Here is a 26,254-nt window from a genome sequence, read left to right as displayed (position 1 = left end):
ATTCGTACGTTATCCACTGAAAAGAATACAACTTGTGGCGGATTTTAGCTCTGATTCATCGACGCAGGGCCAAAATTAGTTAAAATTTTAAATGGAAAATTCAATTTTTACCTATCAATCTTCCATTGAGCGCTTTTTTTTGGAAAACTGGCATGAGAGAAAGAGAGGGGCGATGTTATGCCTCGTCAATTGTGTCATTTTTGTAGTTGTTTACATTCGAGTCATCCTTCATTCGGTTCACTGTATCTTCACAAAGCTCAAAGTAATGCCTCAGAATCTTCACAATGTGTGCCCTTTCCTTCATTCAGTCACAAACCGTGTTATCGATGCAATAATTCTCAAGTATATTTTACCCGCCTAAATTCTGTAAACTTGATTTCTTAGACAAGTTTGAATCATAATCACCAAAACAACCTAAACAAAGGTGGTCTTTCCCATTATAGCCCCCCCCCCATAATATAGCCCCCATTATGGTATATTTACCATGATGGGGGGTATAGACCAATAAGCTGGGGGGGGGGCTATAATGGGACAGACCCCAAAGGTGCACGTGGCTAAACAAAAGAAATAATTAAATAAAGAAATTTGAACAAGGATCCTATTTTTGAACCAACAAAACCCAAGGAACTGAAGAACCAAAGACGACAACGGCAACCCCCCCCCCCCAACCGGGACCAGACGGCCATTGTCAAACCGTTTTCCTATCTAATAGATTGACTTATTTATTATTGCCCCTGTTGAAAGGATGACATTTAAGAACATGGTGGCCCGATATTGTGTGTATACGGACTGTTGGTCGATTTACGAATTATTGGTGGACCCAAAATATACGATTATGGCGTTCTGTTATATGCAACTGCAAAAAATTATCGTTGACAAACTTTAAACTCTCAAAAGCGGACTCTTGGAACGCAAAAATTTTAATTGCATCATAGATAATAAGGAACCAGGCTGCCCACCGTAGATGAAACTTTGAAAACTTACTAAGACTTATACGCTGCCGTAGAAAACTTACAAAACTTTGTACGGCACCGTATAAGGCCGTAATAAGTTTTCTACGGCACTGCATCAAATTGATGTAATTACCAATTTCTAAACTCTAACTTTCTAAAACTGGTATTAAAAACAACGCTTATCCCATACAAGTCATTTTTTCATTACTTTTTGGCACCTTTCACATCTATGAAAAAATACAAAACTTATTGCGGCGCCGTATAAGGCCGTACCAAGTTGTAATTTTCCCAAGGTATTGTTTTCAAAAATTAATTTGCTCTGCAGGTAGGACTGACGGTCGAAAATTTTACTTGAAACAGTTCGAAATAGCAAAAACCTGATACGCCCCTTGTAAAGCGGTACCGAACTTGGGAAGCCTAATAATATATTCTGCATTTCATGTCAATAATCAACCAGAAAAATGTTCAAATCCAGAAATTCATCAAAAGCGTCAAAACTAAGATTTTGTTCCAAAGGAGACCAATGCTTAGGTATTATGTCTCAAAAAATTATTAGCTGTGAACTGAAGTTCGGAAAAGCCAAAGGTTTGCGGTTTAAGTGGATCAAATAAAATTTGCACAGTTTTACACACTAATTCTCCTATAGCTTTAGTTTGTAACTCCGCCGTAGCCGGTCCCCAGGCCGGATTAGAAAAGCGGAGGGAAACACACCCAGAACATACTGGAAATGTATCAAAAGTTGGTTTTTCAACTTGACTGCAGCCTTTTCCGACAATTTTCCAAGTTTTATTTTACATAAAAGTTGTCTGTTTTGAAGAGAGGTTTTCGAGCCTAGTTTTTTTTAGCTAGTGCTCTGCTCAATTCTCATACAGTTTCAGTTTGTAACTCCGCCGTAGCCGGTCCCTAGCCCGGATGGGAAAGGAGGAAGTAAACACACCCAGAACATACTGGAAAAGTCTCAAAAGTCGTGTTTTTCAACTTGACTGGAGCCTTTTCCGACAATTTTACAGCTATTATTTTTTCTTAAAAACCTTATTAATCTTGGTACGGCCTTATTACGGCACCTTATTAGTCTTGATATGGCATTAGCAGGGCACCTTATAAAATTTAGTATGGCAGTAGTACGGCGCCGTAGGAAACTTGACAAGAATTAGTACGGCTTTTTTCTAAGACTTTTACGGTGCCGTAGTAAGGCCTTATTAAGTTTTCCAAGTCTGGTCAACATGGGGAATTATTTGGGGCGTTTTTCTAAACTACAAAAAGTGGGATACGGGATATTATTTTTGTTGTTCGTATTTCTTAACAAATGCTCTCAGTGTGCTAAATAATTTATGATGCTGATGGTTGTCATATACTATACTTTAACACATCACTGAATCGACCTCCTGAATTTTGTTAAAAATATTCACGCAAGATTCTTGGTAAGAATTTTAAATTATCTTGTAAGATGAATCGAAAAGCATGCAAGATTACGCTGAGCCTACATAACATCAGATGGCGCCCATGCCTCATTCACAACAAGACCATTAAAAACAATTTTCAGCTGAAAGATAGCATAACTTGTTGCGTAAAGCTGTTTAACTAACTTTGCGTTTTTAATTTTAATCAATCAAAAAGACACGCTTTTTTTCAAATGTCGGCGTATCATAGCGGTTAAAAACTATCAAGCAAATCAAATTTTCAAGGTCATAATAAATGATAACAAATTAGAAAGAGAGCTAATGTCAGTCCATAAGTGAATTATCGCTTTGAAGTATCAACTGATGCGGAGATTATTGACTGCATAATAGCTTTGAAAAGAGTTCAATGAAAAAAATTAGTTCCGACACATATAGTGCGGGAAGAACAGTATGCTCATCCGCACACGAAAAAAGTTCTGTTTAAATTGACTGAATTTGGTTCAAGTAAATACGGGTTCAGGTAAACTTTAAGTATGTCCAGATAATTGAAAGTCACCTGTGGTGTAGTTCTTATCTGTTTTACTTAAACTGATTCAGATGTAGTTACCTGAAAAAGGAGTTACGCTGAAATAAGCATCGCATCAATCATAAGGTAAGTATTATAATATATGCACTATGTGCATACTCAACTAAGATTCACTTCAAAATCACATTATGACAGAAAAACGTTTCTCATTGGTTGGTTGATAAAGCAACCCAAATAATTCAGACAACTGCCCAATTTTGTGTCTATTGTTTTGCTTTTTTTAGTGAGGGCTTTTAAGAATCTGGTATACTGCAGTTCCTAATAGTGCTCCCTTGTTTTTGAGCTTGTTAGTTTGTATTCCGGCTTGCTTAATTATACCTGAAAAAACACTTGAAGTTGCCTGAATCATTCGGGCAAATGATTCCAACCTGCGCTACGCCTGAAGTTACTTCAAATCTGCCTGAGAAATTAAGCCTTCACTGGTTTTTTTTTTACCAAAACTCAAAAGACTACCAGAAAAATTTGCCTAAAAATTGTGAGTAATTTTTGTGGTTCAGGTCAAATCTTTTTTCTTAATATCACTCCAAAATTTCAGATTTTTAACCAAACATTCTCATGTAATATTTAGGTTACAAAATCTGATTATCACCGGGAAAATTTAGATCAAAACCGGAAAATTTTAGGTGATGTTAAGAAAAAAGTCTTGAACCAGCAAAACTGCCGACGCATTTCAGGTGCATCTTTTATGTAATTTACTGGCATGTTGATGTAGAAGTCCAGCAAGTGACGATTGAAAGGTAAACAACCGTAAACTTCATGTGTTACTCAAGTGCGATTAATTTGCCGGAACGATTCAGATAATTTGAGGTCTTTTTCAGCTCTATTTAACTGAAATTTATTTAGTCTGGTATTTTTGGTTCAGTAGGTTTGGGCCGATAATCGTCATGGAAAATTGTGTATCGTATCACCAGAAAAAATTAAAGCTTATAAAGCATCGTCGACTCCTGTTAACATGAAATCCTCTCCGAAGTCATGCGTGGTTTTTAGCCTTACTACAATGTCAAAAAGTTGTTGGCACAATTTAGAGAAATTTGAAGGATGCAAAACGCTAGGCAGGGTTTGAACTCGCTGTCTATGCGCACAATTTTAAAATGCTTTTCCCATAATTGACAGGTTTTTCAGTTTGTCGTGCCTACGCACAGTTTGAGAAGCCACTGGTAAAAACATAGCTGGCAGATTGCCAGAAAATAGCCGCAATAGATTCGTAGATCGGCAGTCTAAAAAAACAGTAAAAAAGACAGACCAAAAAATTCGTCTTTTCATTGAAGGCTGATCTGTTATATTCTGATTAAAAATCTGTATAAGTTATTGCTGCCTCTATTAGCTGCTCTCTAATAACCTTCATTTAGAGTGGCACACACCCATTTGACCTTATCTCTTTGAATTAAAGTAAATAAAAGTCAATTTCAAAGTGAGGAAGTCATTTTTGAGAGTGAGGTAAGTCAAGTGTGACCAAAAATTTATTCACGCGCATGAACAAAAAAACTCGCTCCACTAAGAGCGAAAAATAACTTCACATATGCAATTCAGTAGAAATTGCATGAACGAATGAACAAAAAGTGGCTGTGACGTCATATGGTCGTAACAAAAATCATGACGATGAAGTAAAAAAACGGCAGATTGCCAGAAAATAGCCGCAATAGATTCGTAGATCGGCAGTCTAATAAAAACAGTAAAAAAGACAGACCAAAAAAATCGTCTTTTCATTGAAGGCTGATCTGTTATATTTTGATTAAAAATCTGTATAAGTTATTGCTGCCTCTATTAGCTGCTCTCTAATAACCTTCATTTAGAGTGGCACACACCCATTTGACCTTATCTCTTTGAATTAAAGTAAATAAAAGACAACTTCAAAGCGGGGAAGTCATTTTGGAGATTAAGGTAAGCCAAGTGTGACCAAAAATTTAATCACGCGCATGAACAGAAAAAAACTCGCTCCACTAAGAGCGAAAAATAAATTCACACATGCAATTCAGTTGAAATTGCATGAACGAATGAACAAAAAGTGGCCAAGACGTCAAATGGTCGTAACAAAAATCAGGACGACGAAATAAAAAAACGGCAGATTGCCAGAAAATAGCCGCAATAGATTCGTAGATCGGCAGTCTAAAAAAACAGTACAAAAGACAGACCAAAAAAATTCTTCTTTTCATTGAAGGCTGATCTGTTATATTTTGATTAAAAATCTGTATAAGTTATTGCTGCCTCCATTAGCTGATCTCAAATAACCTTCATTTAGAGTGACACACACCCATTTGACCTTGTTTCTTTGAGTTAAAGTAAATAAAAGTCAATTTCAAAGTGAGGAAGTCATTTTCGAGAGTGAGGTCAGTCAAGTGTGACCAAAAGTTTAATCACGCGCAAGAACAAAAAAACTCGCTCCACTAAGAGCGAAAAATAACTTCACACATGCAACTCAGTTGAAATTGCTTGAACGAATGAACAAAAAGTGGCTGTGACGTCATATGGTCGTAACAAAAATCATGACGACGAAATAAAAAAAAACGGCAGATTGCCAGAAAATAGCCGCAATAGATTCGTAGATCGGCAGTCTAAAAAAACAGTAAAAGAGACAGACCAAAAAATTTGTCTTTTCATTGAAGATTGATCTGTTATATTTTGATTAAAAATCTGTATAAGTTATTGCTGCCTCTATTAGCTGCTCTCTAATAACCTTCATTTAGAGTGACACACACCCATTGGACCTTACCTCTTTGAATTAAAGTAAATAAAAGTCATTTTCAAAGTGAGGAAGTCATTTCGGAGAGTGAGGTAAGTCAAGTGTGACCAAAAATTTAATCACGCGCATGAAAAAAAACTCTATCCACTAAGAGCGAAAAATAACTTCACACATGCAATTCAGTTGAAATTGCATGAACGAATGAACAAAAAGTGGCTGTGACGTCATATGGTCGCAACAAAAATCATGACGAGGAAATAAAAAAACGACAGATTGCCAGAAAATAGCCGCAATAGATTCGTAGATCGGCAGTCTAAAAAAACAGTACAAAAGACAGACCAAAAAAATTCTTCTTTCCATTGAAGGCTGCTCTGTTATATTTTGATTAAAAATCTGTATAAGTTATTGCTGCTTCTATTAGCTGATCTCAAATAACCTTCTTTTAGAGTGACACACACCCATTTGACCTTATCTCTTTGAATTAAAGTAAATAAAAGTCAATTTCAAAGTGAGGAAGTCATTTTTGAGAGTGAGGTAAGTCAAGTGTGACCAAAAATTTAATCACGCGCATGAACAAAAAAACTCGCTCCACTAAGAGAGAAAAATGACGTCACACATGCAATTCAGTTGAAATTGCATGAACGAATGAACAAAAGTGGTTGTGACGTCATATGGTCGTAACAAAAATCATGACGACGAAATAAAAAAAACGGCAGATTGCCAGAAAATAGCCGCAACAGATTCGTAGATTGGCAGTCTAAAAAAAACAGTAAAAAAGACAGACCAAAAAATTCGTCTTTTCATTGAAGGCTGATCTGTTATGTTATGATTAAAAATCTGTATAAGTTATTGCTGCCTCTATTAGCTGCTCTCTAATAACCTTCATTTAGAGTGACACACACACATTTGACCTTATCTCTTTGAATTAAAGTAAATAAAAGTCAATTTCAAAGTGAGGAAGTCATTTTGGAGGGTGAGGTAAGTCAAGTGTGACCAAAAATTTAATCACGCGCATGAAGAAATAAACTCGCTCCACTAAGAGCGAAAAATAACTTCACACATGCATTTCAGTTGAAATTGCATGAACGAATGAACAAAAAGTGGCTGCAACGTCATATGGTCGTAACAAAAATCATGACTACGAAATAAAAAAAACGGCAGATTGCCAGAAAATAGCCGCAATAGATTCGTAGATCGGCAGTCTAAAGTAACAGTACAAAAGACAGACCAAAAAAATTCTTCTTTTCATTGAAGGCTGATCTGTTATATTTTGATTAAAAATCTGTATAAGTTATTGCTGCCTCTATTAGCTGATCTCAAATAACCTTCATTCAGAGTGACACACACCCATTTTACCTTACCTCTTTGAATTAAAGTAAATAAAAGTCAATTTCAAAGTGAGGAAGTCATTTTTGAGAATGAGGTAAGTCAAGTGTGACCAAAAATTTAATCACGCGCATGAACAAAAAAAATCGCTCCACTAAGAGCGAAAAATGACGTCACACATGCATTTCAGTTGAAATTGCATGAACGAATGAACAAAAAGTGGCTGCGACGACATATGGTCGTAACAAAAATCATGACGACGAAATAAAAAAACGGCAGATTGCCAGAAAATAGCCGCAATAGATTCGTAGATCGGCAGTCTAAAATAACAGTACAAAAGACAGACCAAAAAAAATTCTTCTTTTCATTGAAGGCTGATCTGTTATATTTTGATTAAAAATCTGTATAAGTTATTGCTGCCTCTATTAGCTGATCTCAAATAACCTTCATTCAGAGTGACACACAGCCATTTTACCTTACCTCTTTGAATTAAAGTAAATAAAAGTCAATTTCAAAGTGAGGAAGTCATTTTTGAGAATGAGGTAAGTCAAGTGTGACCAAAAATTTAATCACGCGCATGAACAAAAAAACTCGCTCCACTAAGAGAGAAAAATGACGTCACACATGCAATTCAGTTGAAATTGCATGAACGAATGAACAAAAGTGGTTGTGACGTCATATGGTCGTAACAAAAACCACGACGACGAAATAAAAAAACGGCAGATTGCCAGAAAATAGCCGCAATAGATTCGTAGATCGGCAGTCTAAAAAAAACAGTAAAAAAAGACAGACCAAAAAATTCGTCTTTTCATTGAAGGCTGATCTGTTATATTATGATTAAAAACTGTATAAGTTATTGCTGCCTCTATTAGCTGCTCTCTAATAACCTTCATTTAGAGTGACACACACACATTCGACCTTATCTCTTTGAATTAAAGTAATAAAAAGTCAATTTCAAAGTGAGGAAGTCATTTTGGAGAGTGAGGTAAGTCAAGTGGGACCAAAAATTTAATCACGCGCATGAAGAAATAAACTCGCTCCACTAAGAGCGAAAAATAACTTCACACATGCATTTCAGTTGAAATTGCATGAACGAATGAACAAAAAGTGGTTGCGACGTCATATGGTCGTAACAAAAATCATGACGACGAAAAAAAAAACGGCAGATTGCAAGAAAATAGCCGCAATAGATTCGTAGATCGGCAGTCTAAAATAACAGTACAAAAGACATACCAAAAAAATTCTTCTTTTCATTGAAGGCTGATCTGTTATATTTTGATTAAAAATCTGTATAAGTTATTGCTGCCTCTATTAGCTGATCTCAAATAACCTTCATTCAGAGTGACACACACCCATTTTACCTTACCTCTTTGAATTAAAGTAAATAAAAGTCAATTTCAAAGTGAGGAAGTCATTTTTGAGAATGAGGTAAGTCAAGTGTGACCAAAAATTTAATCACGCGCATGAACAAAAAAACTCGCTCCACTAAGAGCGAAAAATGACGTCACACATGCAATTCAGTTGAAATTGCATGAACGAATGAAAAAAAAGTGGCTGCGACGTCATATGGTCGTAACAAAAATCATGACGACCAAATAAAAAAACGGCAGATTGCAGGAAAATAACCGCAGTAGATTCGTAGATCGGCAGTCTAAAAAAACAGTACAAAAGACAGACCAAAAAAATTCGTTTGTTCTTTGAAGGCTGATCTGTTATATTTTGATTAAAAATCTGTATAAGTTATTGCTGCCTCTATTAGTTGATCTCAAATAACCTTCATTTAGAGTGACACACACCCATTTGACCTTATCTCTTTGAATCAAAGTAAATAAAAGTCAATTTCAAAGTGAGGAAGTCATTTTTGAGAGTGAGGTAAGTCAAATGTGACCAAAAACTTAATCACGCGCATGAAGAAAAAAAACCTGCTCCACTAAGAGCGAAAAATAACTTCACACATGCAATTCAGTTGAAATTGCATTAACCAACGAAGAAAAACTGGCTGTGACGTCATTTGGTCGTAAGAAAAATCATGACGACAAAATAAAAAAACGGCAGATTGCCAGAAAATAGCCGCAATAGATTCGTAGATCGGCAGTCTAAAAAAACAGTACAAAAGACAGACCAAAAAAATTCTTTGTTTCATTGAAGGCTTATCTGTTATATTTTGATTAAAAATCTGTATAAGTTATTGCTGCCTCTATTAGCTGATCTCAAATAACCTTCATTCAGAGTGACACACACCCATTTTACCTTACCTCTTTGAATTAAAGTAAATAAAAGTCAATTTCAAAGTGAGGAAGTCATTTTTGAGAATGAGGTAAGTCAAGTGTGACCAAAAATTTAATCACGCGCATGAACAAAAAAACTCGCTCCACTAAGAGCGAAAAATGACGTCACACATGCAATTCAGTTGAAATTGCATGAACGAATGAACAAAAAGTCGCTGTGACGTCATATGGTCGTAACAAAAATCATGACGACTAAATAAAAAAACGGCAGATTGCAGGAAAATAACCGCAGTAGATTCGTAGATCGGCAGTCTAAAAAAACAGTACAAAAGACAGACCAAAAAAATTCTTCTTTTCATTGAAGGCTTATCTGTTATATTTTGATTAAAAATCTGTATAAGTTATTGCTGCCTCTATTAGTTGATCTCAAATAACCTTCATTTAGAGTGACACACACCCATTTGACCTTATCTCTTTGAATCAAAGTAAATAAAAGTCAATTTCAAAGTGAGGAAGTCATTTTTGAGAGTGAGGTAAGTCAAATGTGACCAAAAACTTAATCACGCGCATGAAGAAAAAAAACCTGCTCCACTAAGAGCGAAAAATAACTTCACACATGCAATTCAGTTGAAATTGCATTAACCAACGAAGAAAAACTGGCTGTGACGTCATTTGGTCGTAAGAAAAATCATGACGACAAAATAAAAAAACGGCAGATTGCCAGAAAATAGCCGCAATAGATTCGTAGATCGGCAGTCTAAAAAAACAGTACAAAAGACAGACCAAAAAAATTCTTTGTTTCATTGAAGGCTTATCTGTTATATTTTGATTAAAAATCTGTATAAGTTATTGCTGCCTCTATTAGCTGATCTCAAATAACCTTCATTCAGAGTGACACACACCCATTTTACCTTACCTCTTTGAATTAAAGTAAATAAAAGTCAATTTCAAAGTGAGGAAGTCATTTTTGAGAATGAGGTAAGTCAAGTGTGACCAAAAATTTAATCACGCGCATGAACAAAAAAACTCGCTCCACTAAGAGCGAAAAATGACGTCACACATGCAATTCAGTTGAAATTGCATGAACGAATGAACAAAAAGTCGCTGTGACGTCATATGGTCGTAACAAAAATCATGACGACTAAATAAAAAAACGGCAGATTGCAGGAAAATAACCGCAGTAGATTCGTAGATCGGCAGTCTAAAAAAACAGTACAAAAGACAGACCAAAAAAATTCTTCTTTTCATTGAAGGCTTATCTGTTATATTTTGATTAAAAATCTCTATAAGTTATTGCGGCCTCAATTAGCTGCTCTCTAATAACCATCATTTAGAGTGACACACACCCGTTTGACCTTATCTCTTTGAATTAAAGTAAATAAAAGTCAATTTCAAAGTGAGGAAGTCATTTTTGAGAGTGAGGTAAGTCAAGTGTGACCAAAAACTTAATCACGCGCATGAAGAAAAAAAACTTGCTCCACTAAGAGCGAAAAATAACTTCACACATGCAATTCAGTTGAAATTGCATGAACCAACGAACAAAAACTGGCTGTGACGTCATTTGGTCGTAAGAAAAATCATGACGACAAAATAAAAAAACGGCAGATTGCCAGAAAATAGCCGCAATAGATTCGTAGATCGGCAGTCTAAAAAAACAGTACAAAAGACAGACCAAAAAAATTCTTCTTTTCATTGAAGGCTTATCTGTTATATTTTGATTAAAAATCTCTATAAGTTATTGCGGCCTCAATTAGCTGCTCTCTAATAACCATCATTTAGAGTGACACACACCTGTTTGACCTTATCGCTTTGAATTAAAGTAAATAAAAGTCAATTTCAAAGTGAGGAAGTCATTTTGGAGAGTCAGGTAAGTCAAGTGTGACCAAAAATTTAATCACGCGCATGAAGAAAAAAAACTCGCTCCACTAAGGGCGAAAAATAACTTCACACAAGCAATTCAGTTGAAATTGCATGAAAGAATGAACAAAAAGTGGCTGCGACGTCATTTGGTCGTAACAAAAATCATGACGACGATATAAAAAAAACGGCAGATTGCCATAAAATAGCCGCAATAGATTCGTAGATCGGCAGTCTAAAAAAAACAGTACAAAAGACAGACCAAGAAAATTCTTCTTTTCATTGAAGGCTGATCTGTTATATTTTGATTAAAAATCTGTATAAGTTATTGCTGCCTCTATTAGCTGATCTCAAATAACCTTCATTTAGAGTGACACACACCCATTTGACCTTATCTCTTTGAATTAAAGTAAATAAAAGTCAATTTCAAAGCGAGGAAGTCATTTTTGAGAGTGAGGTAAGTCAAGTGTGACCAAAAATTTAATCACGCGCATGAACAAAAAAACTCGCTCCACTAAGAGCGAAAAATGACGTCACACATGCAATTCAGTTGAAATTGCATGAACGAATGAACAAAAAGTGGCTGTGACGTCATATGGTCGTAACAAAAATCATGACGACGAAATAAAAAAAACGGCAGATTGCCAAAAAATAGCCGCAATAGATTCGTAGATCGGCAGTCTAAAAAAACAGTACAAAAGACAGACCAAAAAAAATCAATTTTTCTTTGAAGGCTGATCTGTTATATTTTGATTAAAAATCTGTATAAGTTATTGCTGCCTCTATTAGCTGATCTCAAATAACCTTCATTTAGAGTGACACACACCCATTTGACCTTATCTCTTTGAATTAAAGCAAATAAAAGTCAATTTCAAAGTGAGGAAGTCATTTTCGAGAGTGAGGTAAGTTAAGTGTGACCAAAAATGTAATCACGCGCATGAGCAAAAAAACTCGCTCCACTAAGAGCAAAAAATGACGTCACACATGCAATTCAGTTGAAATTGCATGAACGAATGAACAAAAAGTGGCTGTGAGGTCATATGGTTGTAACAAAAATCATGACAACGAAATAAAAAAAAACGGCAGACTGCCAAAAAATAGACGCAATAGATTCGTAGATCGGCAGTCTAAAAAAACAGTACAAAAAACAGACCAAAAAAATTCGTCTTTTCTTTGAAGGCTCATCTGTTATATTTTGATTAAAAATCTGTATAATTTATTGCTGCGTCTATTAGCTGCTCTCTAATAACCATCATTTAGAGTGACACACACCCATTTGACCTTATCTCTTTGAATTAAAGTAAATAAAATCAATTTCAAAGTGAGGAAGTCATTTTGGAGAGTGAGGTAAGTGAAGTGTGACCAAATTTTAATCACGCGCATGAACAAAAAAACTCGCTCCACTAAGAGCGAAAAATGGCGTCACACATGCAATTCAGTTGAAATTGCATGAACGAATGAACAAAAAGTCGCTGTGACGTCATATGGTCGTAACAAAAATCATGACGACTAAATAAAAAAACGGCAGATTGCAGGAAAATAACCGCAGTAGATTCGTAGATCGGCAGTCTAAAAAAACAGTAAAAAAGACAGACCAAAAAAATTCGTCTGTTCTTTGAAGGCTGATCTGTTATATTCTGATTAAAAATCTGTATAAGTTATTGCTGCCTCTATTAGCTGCTCTCTAATAACCTTCATTTAGAGTGGCACACACCCATTTGACCTTATCTCTTTGAATTAAAGTAAATAAAAGTCAATTTCAAAGTGAGGAAGTCATTTTTGAGAGTGAGGTAAGTCAAGTGTGACCAAAAATTTATTCACGCGCATGAACAAAAAAACTCGCTCCACTAAGAGCGAAAAATGACGTCACACATGCAATTCAGTTGAAATTGCATGAACGAATGAACAAAAAGTGGCTGCGACGTCATTTGGTCGCAACAAAAATTATGACGACGATATAAAAAAACGGCAGATTGCCAGAAAATAGCCGCAATAGATTCGTAGATCGGCAGTCTAAAAAAAACAGTACAAAAGACAGACCAAGAAAATTCTTCTTTTCATTGAAGGCTGATCTGTTATATTTTGATTAAAAATCTGTATAAGTTATTGCTGCCTCTATTAGCTGATCTCAAATAACCTTCATTTAGAGTGACACACACACATTTGACCTTATCTCTTTGAATTAAAGTAAATAAAAGTGAATTTCAAAGTGAGAAAGTCATTTTTGAGAGTGAGGTAAGTCAAGTGTGACCAAAAATTTAATCACGCGCATGAAAAAAAAACTCGCTCCACTAAGAGCGAAAAATGACGTCACACATGCAATTCAGTTGAAATTGCATGAACGAATGAACAAAAAGTGGCTGTGACGTCATCTGGTCGTAACAAAAATCATGACGACGAAATAAAAAAAACGGCAGATTGCCAAAAAATAGCCGCAATAGATTCGTAGATCGGCAGTCTAAAAAAAAAGTACAAAAGACAGACCAAAAAAATTCGTCTTTTCTTTGAAGGCTGATCTGTTATATTTTGATTAAAAATCTGTATAAGTTATTGCTGCTTCTATTAGCTGATCTCAAATAACCTTCATTTAGAGTGACACACACACATTTGACCTTATCTCTTTGAATTAAAGTAAATAAAAGTCAATTTCAAAGTGAGGAAGTCATTTTTGAGAGTGAGGTAAGTCAAGTGTGACCAAAAATTTATTCACGCGCATGAACAAAAAAACTCGCTCCACTAAGAGCGAAAAATGATGTCACACATGCAATTCAGTTGAAATTGCATGAACGAATGAACAAAAAGTGGCTGTGAGGTCATATGGTCGTAACAAAAATCAAGACGACGAAATAAAAAAACGGCAGACTGCCAGAAAATAGCCGCAATAGATTCGTAGATCGGCAGTCTAAAAAAACAGTACAAAAGACAGACCAAAAAAATTCTTCTTTTCATTGAAGGCTGATCTGTTATATTTTGATTAAAAATCTGTATAAGTTATTGCTGCCTTTATTAGTTGATCTCAAATAACCTTCATTTAGAGTGACACACACCCATTTGACCTTATGTCTTTGAATAAAAGTAAATAAAAGTCAATTTCAAAGTGAGGAAGTCATTTTTGAGAGTGAGGTAATTCAAGTGTGACCAAAAATTTAATCACGCGCATGAAGAAAAAAAAACTCGCTCCACTAAGAGCGAAAATTAACTTCACACATGCAATTCAGTAGAATATGCATGAACGAATGAACAAAAAGTGGCTGTGACGTCATATGGTCGCAACAAAAATCATGACGACGAAATAAAAAAACGGCAGATTGCCAGAAAATAGCCGCAATAGATTCGTAGATCGCCAGTCTAAAAAAACAGTACAAAAGACAGACCAAAAAAATTCTTCTTTTCATTGAAGGCTGATCTGTTATATTTTGATTAAAAATCTGTATAAGTTATTGCTGCCTCTATTAGTTGATCTCAAATAACCTTCATTTAGAGTGACACACACCCATTTGACCTTATCTCTTTGAATAAAAGTAAAAAAAAGTCAATTTCAAAGTGAGGAAGTCATTTTTGAGAGTGAGGTAAGTCAAGTGTGACCAAAAATTTAATCACGCGCATGAACAAAAAAACTCGCTCCACTAAGAGCGAAAAATGACGTCACACATGCGATTCAGTTGAAATTGCATGAACGAATGAACAAAAAGTGGCTGTGACGTCATATGGTCGTAACCGACGAAAAAAACGGCAGATTGCCAGAAAATAGCCGCAATAGATTCGTAGATCGGCAGTCTAAAAAAAACAGTAAAAAAGAGAGACCAAAAAAAATTCTTCTTTTCATTGAAGGCTGATCTGTTATATTTTGATTAAAAATCTGTATAAGTTATTGCTGCCTCTATTAGTTGATCTCAAATAACCTTCATTTAGAGTGACACACACCCATTTGACCTTATCTCTTTGAATAAAAGTAAATAAAAGTCAATTTCAAAGTGAGGAAGTCATTTTTGAGAGTGAGGTAAGTCAAGTGTGACCAAAAATTTAATCACGCGCATGAACAAAAAAACTCGCTCCACTAAGAGCGAAAAATGACGTCACACATGCGATTCAGTTGAAATTGCATGAACGAATGAACAAAAAGTGGCTGTGACGTCATATGGTCGTAACAAAAATCATGACGACGAAATAAAAAAACGGCAGACTGCCAGAAAATAGCCGCAATGGATTCGTAGATCGGCAGTCTAAAGAAACAGTAAGAAAGAGAGGCCAAAAAAATTCGTCTTTTCATTCAAGGCTGATCTGTTATATTTTGATTAAAAATCTGTATAAGTTATTGCTGCCTCTATTAGCTGCTCTCTAATAACCATCATTTAGAATGACACACACCCATTTGACCTTATCTCTTTGAATTAAAGTAAATAAAAGTCAATTTCAAAGTGAGGAAGTCATTTTGGAGAGTCAGGTAAGTCAAGTGTGACCAAAAATTTAATCAAGCGCATGAAAGAAAAAAAATTCGCTCCACTAAGAGCGAAAAATAACTTCACACATGCAATTCAGTTGAAATTGCATGAACGAATGAACAAAAAGTGGCTGTGACGTCATATGGTCGCAACAAAAATCATGACGACGAAATAAAAAAACGGCAGATTGCCAGAAAATAGCCGCAATAGATTCGTAGATCGGCAGTCTAAAAAAACAGTACAAAAGACATACCAAAAAAATTCTTCTTTTCATTGAAGGCTGATCTGTTATATTTTGATTAAAAATCTGTATAAGTTATTGCTGCCTCTATTAGTTGATCTCAAATAACCTTCATTTAGAGTGACACACACCCATTTGACCTTATCTCTTTGAATAAAAGTAAATAAAAGTCAATCTCAAAGTGAGGAAGTCATTTTTGAGAGTGAGGTAAGTCAAGTGTGACCAAAAATTTAATCACGCGCATGAACAAAAAAACTCGCTCCACTAAGAGCGAAAAATGAGGTCACACATGCGATTCAGTTGAAATTGCATGAACGAATGAACAAAAAGTGGCTGTGACGTCATATGGTCGTAACAAAAATCATGACGACGAAAAAAAACGGCAGATTGCCAGAAAATAGCCGCAATAGATTCGTAGATCGGCAGTCTAAAAAAAACAGTAAAAAAGAGAGACCAAAAAAAATTCTTCTTTTCATTGAAGGCTGATCTGTTATATTTTGATTAAAAATCTGTATAAGTTATTGCTGCCTCTATTAGTTGATCTCAAATAACCTTCATTTAGAGTGACACACACCCATTTGACCTTATCTCTTTGAATAAAAGTAAATAAAAGTCAATTTCAAAGTGAGGAAGTCATTTTTGAGAGTGAGGTAAGTCAAGTGTGACCAAAAATTTAATCACGCGCATGAACAAAAAAACTCGCTCCACTAAGAGCGAAAAATGACGTCACACATGCGATTCAGTTGAAATTGCATGAACGAATGAACAAAAAGTGGCTGTGACGTCATATGGTCGTAACAAAAATCATGACGACGAAATAAAAAAACGGCAGACTGCCAGAAAATAGCCGCAATGGATTCGTAGATCGGCAGTCTAAAAAAACAGTAAGAAAGAGAGACCAAAAAAATTCGTCTTTTCATTCAAGGCTGATCTGTTATATTTTGATTAAAAATCTGTATAAGTTATTGCTGCCTCTATTAGCTGCTCTCTAATAACCATCATTTAGAATGACACACACCGATTTGACCTTATCTCTTTGAATTAAAGTAAATAAAAGTCAATTTCAAAGTGAGGAAGTCATTTTGGAGAGTCAGGTAAGTCAAGTGTGACCAAAAATTTAATCAAGCGCATGAAAGAAAAAAAACTCGCTCCACTAAGAGCGAAAAATAACTTCACACATGCAATTCAGTTGAAATTGCATGAACGAATGAACAAAAAGTGGCTGTGACGTCATATGGTCGCAACAAAAATCATGACGACGAAATAAAAAAACGGCAGATTGCCAGAAAATAGCCGCAATAGATTCGTAGATCGGCAGTCTAAAAAAAACAGTACAAAAGACAGACCAAAAAAATTCTTCTTTTCATTGAAGGCTGATCTGTTATATTTTGATTAAAAATCTGTATAAGTTATTGCTGCCTCTATTAGTTGATCTCAAATAACCTTCATTTATAGTGACACACACCCATTTGACCTTATCTCTTTGAATAAAAGTAAATAAAAGTCAATTTCAAAGTGAGGAAGCCATTTTTGAGAGTGAGGTAAGTCAAGTGTGACCAAAAATTTAATCACGCGCCTGAACAAAAAAACTCGCTCCACTAAGAGCGAAAAATGACGTCACACATGCGATTCAGTTGAAATTGCATGAACGAATGAACAAAAAGTGGCTGTGACGTCATGTGGTCGTAACAAAAATCATGACGACGAAAAAAAAAAACGGCAGATTGCCAGAAAATAGCCGCAATAGATTCGTAGATCGGCAGTCTAAAAAAACAGTAAAAGAGAGAGACCAAAAAAATTCGTCTTTTCATTGAAGGCTGATCTGTTATAATTTGATTAAAAATCTGTATAAGTTATTGCTGCCTCTATTAGCTGCTCTCTAATAACCTCCATATAGAGTGACACACACCCATTTGACCTTATCTCTTTGAATAAAAGTAAAAAAAGTCTATTTCAAAGTGAGGAAGTCATTTTGGAGAGTGAGGTAAATCAAGTGTGACCAAAAATTTAATCGCGCGCATGAACAAAAAAAACTCGCTCCACTAAGAGCGAAAAATGACTTCACACACGCAATTCAGTTGAAATTGCATGAACGAATGAACAAAAAGTGGCTGTGACGTCATATGATATGGTCGTAACAAAAATCATGACGACGAAATAAAAAAACGGCAGACTGCCAGAAAATAGCCGCAATAGATTCGTTGATCGGCCGTCTAAAAAAACACTACAAAAGACAGACCAAAAAAATTCGTCTTTTCTTTGAAGGCTGATCTGTTATATTTTGATTAAAAATCTGTATAAGTTATTGCTGCCTCTATTAGTTGAACTCAAATAACCTTCATTTAGAGTAACACACACCCATTTGACCTTATCTCTCTGAATTAAAGTAAATAAAATCAAATTCAAAGTGAGGAAGTCATTTTTGAGAGTGAGATAAGTCAAGTGTGACCAAAAATTTAATCACGCGCATGAACAAAAAAACTCGCTCCACTAAGAGCGAAAAATGACGTCACACATGCAATTCAGTTGAAATTGCCTGAACGAATGAACAAAAAGAGGCTGTGTAATCATATGGTCTTAACAAAATCATGACGACGAAATCAAAAACATAGCCGGAAGAGTTCCGGAAGCGACTCGAAGCGTAAGAACTTCAAACAAAAATGTAAATGCAGCGGAAGCCACTACTATTTGTATTAAACCATTAACTCATTACCTCCCCAGGTCTGATCTAAAAATTGGTGAAACTTTAACCTCGGTCACCAAGAGAAACATAATGCAGCAAAATTTATTGAAATTGTTTGGTAACGTTAAAAAAAAGTCCGAAAAAACTATTATGATCAAAATACTGACAGGCTGAAAAAGCTGATAAGGCTATCAATTGCCCTCAAACAATTAATTCATGATTCTAATCTCAAAGATTGCGAAAGCAACTGGCAGATAATAATCTTAGAAACTAACTTAAATCTTTCCAAAAAAAGAATGCTCAAAGTTGAGAATCAGAAAACCACTACAATTACAATTCTAATCACTGCAATTAAGAAAAAAAGAGCATATAATTCTTCTTTGTACAAACGCTAGACAACATGATTTCATACTAATTCAAAAATTAAATTGATCATAGAAAAGACATAGGCAGCAGAGGAATATTCACAGGCAAATAATCGTTTAAATTAAAACCAAGGCAGGTAGAAATTTGCAGTAACCATTATTAAGTGCATGTTTTCTCTTGCTAGCAGACTCTCAGTACTGCCTTATGTTGAATGAAATCGATTGCTAACCAGAGAAATAAAAATTTAAGAAAAAGCTGAAATCATTCAATTTTTTAACAACTGACAAAATCAATATACCGAAAATAAAGGTAGGTGCCAGCCCGAAGCTAGAAAGATACTAACTAGAATGTGAAGAATATGGACACAATGTAAGGAACACCGTAACAAAATGACATTCTTTATTTTTGAAAGTTAAAAATCAAATTTAAAAAATCAAGAAAAACGAATACATTTCGTTATTAAGCATTCAAGACATAGAAAAGATAACGAGCCTTTCCATACAAAGATCTATCCGCTTGAACAGAACCCAAAAAATTGAACATAGGGAAAATACGAAACAATGGATCATTTTGCAAGAAAATGGTCAAAAAAGCTTTAAGACTGCATTTGTGAAAAAATTTTAACTATTTTTTCAAAAACTTCACGCCAAAAATTGATTGAATTTTTATTGAAACTAAATTGAAGTCCATCATATTGCACAAAAAGACTATTTATAGTAATTAAAATCAAAATTGGAACAAAAACTGAAAAATCGGAAAAAATCAACCAAAATCGGAAATAATTAGGATCGACAAAATACTGATAGACTGAAAAAACTGACAGGGCTATGAATTGCCCTCAAATAAATCATGATGCTAATCTCAAAAAGATTGCGAAAGCAAACGGCAGATAATGATCTTAGAAACTAATTTAATTTTTCCAAAAAAGAATGCTCAAATTAACGAAAAAGAGAACCACTACAAAAAGATTTTTAATCACTGCAATTAAGACAAAAACAACACATACTTCTTCCTTGTTGTATATCTGCTCGAGACCATGATTCCATACTTATTCAAAAACTAAATTAATCATAGAAAAGACAAAACAAGAGGATAATATTCAATTATTAAGGCAAAAAGTCGTTTAAAAACAATAACAAGGCCGGAAGAAAACTGCAAAAAATACTATTATAAGGAAATTTAAAAAAAAACTTTCTAGCGAACTCTCAGTGCTGCCTTATGTTGAATGAAATCAATTGAAAACCAGAGAAATGACGAAAATCTAAGAAAAAGCTGAAATCATTCAAATTTTTAACAACTGACCGAAGCTAGAGAGATACTAATTAGAATGTGAAGAATATGGACACAATGTAAGGAACACCGTAACAAAATGACATTCTTGATTTTTGAAGGTTCAAAATCAAATTTAAAAGAATCAAGAAAAACGAATACATTTAATTATTAAGCATTCGAGACATAGAAAAAATAACTGGCCATCGGATACGAAGATCTATCCTCTTGAAGAAAACTCAAAACATGGAATATAGAGAAAAAACGAAACATCGGAACATTTTGCAAAAAAATGGTCACAAAAACTTTTAAGACTGCATTTGTGAAAAAGTTTTAATTATTTTTTCAAAAAATTGACGCCAAAAATGCTTGAATTTCTATTGAAACGAAATAAAATTCCATCATGTTGCACAAAAAGACTAGTAATTAAATCAAAATACAAACAAAAAAGCTGAAAAATCGGAAAAAATCTACCAAAATCGGATTCTTATCTGTACAATTTTATAAAACAAAATTACATCGAGGTAGAAAGAGGCGTTGAGTACATGAATTATCAAAAGGAAGTTGCCATATTAACGGATTTTTGACAAAAAGACGGTTAAAAGATCCAAAAAGGAAGAAATTAATAGAAAAGATCCAAAAAATAACTAAAAAATCATGAATTATTTGCCAATTTTGAACTTGAAACGCATCTTCAAGCCCTGCAAAACACTGTGGTATCAATTTCCAAGGTTGACATTTCAATATAGCATCGAATAAAAATTATTTCCACAAAAAACCAAATTACAAGCAAAAAAACTGGGCAACTTAGACAAAAAACGGCTAAAAACGGCTATCTATATGTGCCACTCAGTCAAAAACTACTTTTCAGAGTCAAAAAGTCATTCACTAAACGCGGCGCATGATCAAAAAACTTCTCTCGCTCAGAAAAATTTAGTTCACCCGGCAATTTTGCTCACTTTCACTTTTAGGTCAAAACAGCGTCTGAACGAATAGTACTTCCGGTAAAAAAAAACCTTAAGAAAACCAATACTCCTCTTCGAGTCGTAAAAAACCAAGAGAAGGCCAATAATAGCCCCAGCTATCGCTGTGCGGCTGTTAAAAACCAAGAGAAGGCCAATAATAGCCCCAGCTATCGCTGTGCGGCTATTAATGAAATCAGTCAATTGAACTAAAGAACGCTCTACATTTCTTCATCAATAGCTAAAAAGTTAGATTTCTGATTTTTTGCAAGACATTTCATTGTAGTCTTAATACGCATTTAGTATTGAGAGGAACAACTCTGAAATTGATAACCAATTTGGTTTTCTTTCATTTCGGTTTAATCGACCACAGCTTTGTTATTAGATACCTCAACGGTGGAAAATGACGCGCGGTAACTAATAGTTATGGCATGGAATTTGGCTACAAAGTATTCTCATTATTTTTACGCTAGGTCCAAAAACACTCATCATGAAATCCATTTGCGGACAAAAACAATTTACAAAAAACTAAATTTCTTACTGTAAATGGTTTTCACACACGTTTCAAATCTAATCTTAAGACATGGGTCTGTCGTAAAAAATAGATGCGAAATCGAGTGAATTCACTGAAAAAGTCCGACATTGACCACGTCGAAACATAGCTGGCAGATTGCCAGAAAATAGCCGCAATAGATTCGTAGATCGGCAGTCTAAAAAAAACTGTAAAAAAGACAGACCAAAAAAATTCGTCTTTTCATTGAAGGCTGATCTGTTATATTTTGATTAAAAATCTGTATAAGTTATTGCTGCCTCTATTAGCTGATCTCAAATAACCTTTATTTAGAGTGATACACACCCATTTGACCTTATCTCTTTGAATTAAAGTAAATAAAAGTCAATTTCAATGTGAGGAAGTCATTTTTGAGAGTGAGGTAAGTCAAGTGTGACCAAAAATTTAATCACGCGCATGAACAAAAAAACTCGCTCCACTAAGAGCGAAAAATGACGTCATACATGCAATTCAGTTGAAATTGCATGAACGAATGAACAAAAAGTAGCTGTGACGTCATATGGTCGTAACAAAAATCATGACGACGAAATAAAAAAACATAGCAGGACACGTCCTGACGTACAATTCAAAGAATTTTGATTGACTAAACAGAAAAACCAGACCTAGAATGGACTATGAGTGAATTGAGAAAACCATTTTTAAAAAATTCTGATGAAAAAAAAATAAGAAAAAAAACAGAAAATCAATGTGAAAATGCCGCATGTGAACAAAAAAACCACTAACGAGAAATGAAAATTTAATTCACACAAAAAACTAGGCCTAGAATGAGCTTTGAATGGATTGGGAAAACCATTTAGAAAAAAATCCGATCCAAAAAATCGAAAAAACAGTAAAAATCAAAGTGAAATTGCCGCATGTGAACAAAAAACCACTACCGAGAAACCGAACTTACCACTACCGAGAAACCGAATTTTTGTTCAAACACCATTTTCTCACTCTACTTTAAAATTAGAGCGAAAAAAATTCACGCCGCAAAACCACTCGCTTTTTCGCTCCATTTCCTGTTTCGGCGTGACCAAAATCACTACTCCAATTTGACTTCAAAAATCATGAAAATGTGTGAACAGAACTTAAAAAAAAAAAGACAGCGCCCCAATACAATTCAAATTCTTTGAATTGTAAAAAAACCAAGAGAAGGCCAATAATAGCCTCAGCTATCGCTGTGCGGCTATTAATAAAGAAAAAAGAGTCAAAAAGTTGAGGTTTGAAGGTTCATGAAAATTTAAAAAGTTGTCGTCAAAAAATTGCCCTTAAATTGCGAACACAATCTTAAAATCTTGAACTTTTGACAACCAATCCTTTAACATAATGGAGCATCACTAAATTACCACTCACAAGATAATCGGGGGAGGAGGGGAGGGTGCGATTGTGTGAAGAATACCTTAAAACATAGATTGTAAATATCTGGGAATTAGATTTACGAATATCTTGACAGTCAGTGAGGATTTTGAAGTGGGAAAATTTTCTTTTGAGTTGAAATTTCGTTTTTAAAAAAAATTTTTTATTACTTAAAATTTTGATTCTGAGTTAGAAGGAGGAAAGAGCCCATTTTGCTGTTCGTGTTAATCATAAAAACGTCAGAATATATTTCTTCATGTAATATTTCGTACACTCTTTCTGGATTGTACTTGAGGGGAATATTTTCGATGCGTGTGATCACATCCGATTCCAAGAATAGGTCATTAAGCATGTTGCCACAGCAGTGGTTGTAAAGATCAGTGCATGGGTTGGCACCTGGCTGCATGTAGGACAGCATCCGTTTTCCACCATCTAGTACTAACTGCTTCTGCTCCTGTTCATAAGTTTCAGTTAATGAAACATCGGAGCACTCTAACAATTTCAGCGCTCTTCATCGCTTTCAACGCTTCACTGCTTCTCACTGCAGTAATGGATAAAAAATTTTGAACCTCAATATCCTGGAAGTTTTGTCGAGTATAGTCTCATTACTTCCGTACTGAGAGTTTTTCGTTATGTAAAATCTGACCCAATATTGCACGATAAAGGAAAAGATTCCCTGTAAACATCCTATCAGATCCTAAACCACGAAAAATCTGCAGATTAAATTTTTCATGGTGCGAGATCTGATAAGACATCTTGTAAAGATAATATCTCCTCCTACGATTAGTTTTATCGTAAAGTATCTGATCCGACAAGTTTTCGCATTTGTTTTAAAGTTAATGGGAACTTAAAATGTAGTCAGAATATTTGAGAAAACAAACAAACACTAAATTTTGTGGTTCATTCAAATCTTGAGCTTCAATATAAACATAACCGACTAAACGTCGGAAGAATTGCCCTCAAACGACTAGAGGGATCTCTAATCAATTGCAGCCTGCTTCAGTCGGGTGGGGGAGAAATAAGCACATTAGAGGTTAATATATATATACCACTATTAAGATTTAAAGTAAAAAATGACACCAGTTTCGGCGCACTTTTCATTTGACTATTAGTTTTAAATTGCCGCCAATTGAGTTCAGCTACTTGAAATTGTGATTGAAAGAGAATTTCAGATCACACAAAACGCAAAAAGTCAAGGGCGTAAAAATCACTCGAAAAGTCAAAATTGTCAAGCAAAATTTTTGCATAAAAAAGACACACACGTTTACAATAATTGCTATGAATTTCGTTCAAGAGCAATTAAATAATCAATTTTTTTGTTGAAAACCGTGTTTTAACTTTTTTTCCACTATCGCGTTTCCTGCAGACAATTATGCAAAAAACCGTGTTCTATATAAAAAACCCAGTAGAATAAGCTGCTCAACATCGAATAGATCAATAAAAGAAAACTTGCAAAATTTTCCTTTAAAGATTGTTTTTTGTGTGTAGATCAAAACACAGAACAACTATCATTCTTACCGTGGCTTTGTAAAGTGTTACATTTGCTGGTGGGGAGGGAGGAGGTGGGCAAAAGTGGGGTGGGGGCAACAGTGCGTTGGGGGGGGGGGCAATAGTGGGGGGGGGGGTCAACAGTGGGGGTGTCTTCTATTAGAGCAACTCTTTGCTCGTTATGTTGATTCTATGTCAACACCATTATAGTGAGAGTAAAGTTTGGGACCTATGTGGGTTGCGACCCCACAATCTATTAATTGATTGCAATCCTGTGCTCTCTACTGAGCCAACTGGTCCACATTGCGAGAGTCTTACTATGCTCTCTTATATTGAGCTATAATTTCAAGCTCCATCTTATGATCACAACTTATTCACTAGAGTGTATACTCTAACACACCCCCTTAAGTTGTGCATCGTAACTCCTCACTTTCAACTTCTGGCTAGAGCGTTAAGCTGGGCCCATAACCTATTAGAGCAACTCTTTGCTCGTTATGTTGATTCTATGTCAACACCATTATAGTGAGAGTAAAGTTTGGGACCTATGTGGGTTGCGACCCCACAATCTATTAATTGATTGCAATCCTGTGCTCTCTACTGAGCCAACTGGTCCACATTGCGAGAGTCTTACTATGCTCTCTTATATTGAGCTATAATTTCAAGCTCCATCTTATGATCACAACTTATTCACTAGAGTGTATACTCTAACACACCCCCTTAAGTTGTGCATCGTAACTCCTCACTTTCAACTTCTGGCTAGAGCGTTAAGCTGGGCCCATAACCTATTAGAGCAACTCTTTGCTCGTTATGTTGATTCTATGTCAACACCATTATAGTGAGAGTAAAGTTTGGGACCTATGTGGGTTAGGTAGCAGGAGGTAGTTTCGATCTACCGACCTCCTCACTCTCAACCAAAACTCTATTAGCGTATCAACGGTCTGATGGCTAGGCCCATAACCTGTTAGCAGGATTACGAACACTGCAGCGCAACAACCCCGATGAGGCGGGACGAGTTTTGGCACGTTAGAGATTAAAGCTGTTAAAGCTCAAAAGATATTTGAGAGAATAAGAGTTAATTTTAGGAGATTCAAAAGAGAAGAAAATTGTGAAGATTTTAGCAAAAATCAGTGGTATATATAGTCGGAAAAATAAATATAACATTTACAGTGTACATTTGTTAAAAGGTTAAAGTATCAAAAATCAGGCGATTTTGGGGCGTATGAGTGGGCGTCATTTCATTATTACATGCAAAAATTTAGTTCACTTGAGATGGTTCGCAAAGTTGCATTTCCTATTCAATATTAGTAGATAAATATCAATATTTGACAAACATACAGATCTAAACTGATTTACATTCATTTTCTAAATTGTGAGCTGCAGTTGTCGTTATAAATCTGGTAAGTTTGTTTTCTTTCTGAGTTTATCAAAATAAGTTAAGTTTCTAAGCTCTAAGATATTTTCTAAGTTCTTTTCTGTGCTCCAATACCCCCACTCAGATTGTTGCCGCTAGGTAAGAATCTGGATTCCCCCAATAGTTGTTCTCGATGTTGTTCTACTTTCTGCTGTGGCAAAGCTTTTGTCAGAAGATCTGCTGCCATTTCATCTGTTGGCGTGTAGATCAATTTGATTGAGTTGTCATCAACTCGTTCTCGGATAAAATGATACTTCGTGTCGATGTGCTTGGATCGTTTGTGAAGCACCGGGTTAGTTGCAAGCTTTATGCAACTCTGGTTGTCCTCTCCAATGGTTGTGGGCTCAAACTGTTCGTACCCCAGTTCTCTAAGAAGACCACGCAAGAAGATGGCTTCTTGCACCGCGGCAGCTAAACTCTGGTATTCTGCCTCACACGATGAGAGTGACACTG

The 26,254-nt window shown here is 35.2% G+C and overlaps 2 protein-coding genes across 3 annotated transcripts in view; both read right to left on the bottom strand.

Annotated features, from left to right (window-relative positions):
- LOC142340744 (small COPII coat GTPase SAR1-like) overlaps positions 1-26,254 on the bottom strand; it is a 356,486-nt gene that overhangs the window by 110,101 nt on the left and 220,131 nt on the right. The gene's annotated exons all lie outside the window — the stretch shown is intronic.
- Positions 1-26,254, bottom strand: part of LOC142349960 (uncharacterized) — a 99,796-nt gene that overhangs the window by 55,180 nt on the left and 18,362 nt on the right. The window contains exons 4-5 of one of the 2 annotated variants that reach the window (XM_075401833.1): positions 23,112-23,356; positions 182-278 (exon numbers count right to left, since the gene is read on the bottom strand). In XM_075401833.1, coding sequence (XP_075257948.1) covers positions 182-278; positions 23,112-23,356 — 342 coding nt within the window. Of the gene's footprint in view, positions 1-181; positions 294-23,111; positions 23,357-26,254 lie in introns of both variants that reach the window. The other variant, XM_075401841.1, reaches the window with a different exon arrangement.

This window comes from Convolutriloba macropyga, chromosome 1 (genome assembly GCF_964194025.1).
Source record: "Convolutriloba macropyga chromosome 1, txConMacr16.3, whole genome shotgun sequence".
Taxonomy (NCBI): Eukaryota; Metazoa; Xenacoelomorpha; order Acoela; family Convolutidae; genus Convolutriloba; species Convolutriloba macropyga.
This window is presented reverse-complemented; position numbering and strand designations above follow the sequence as displayed.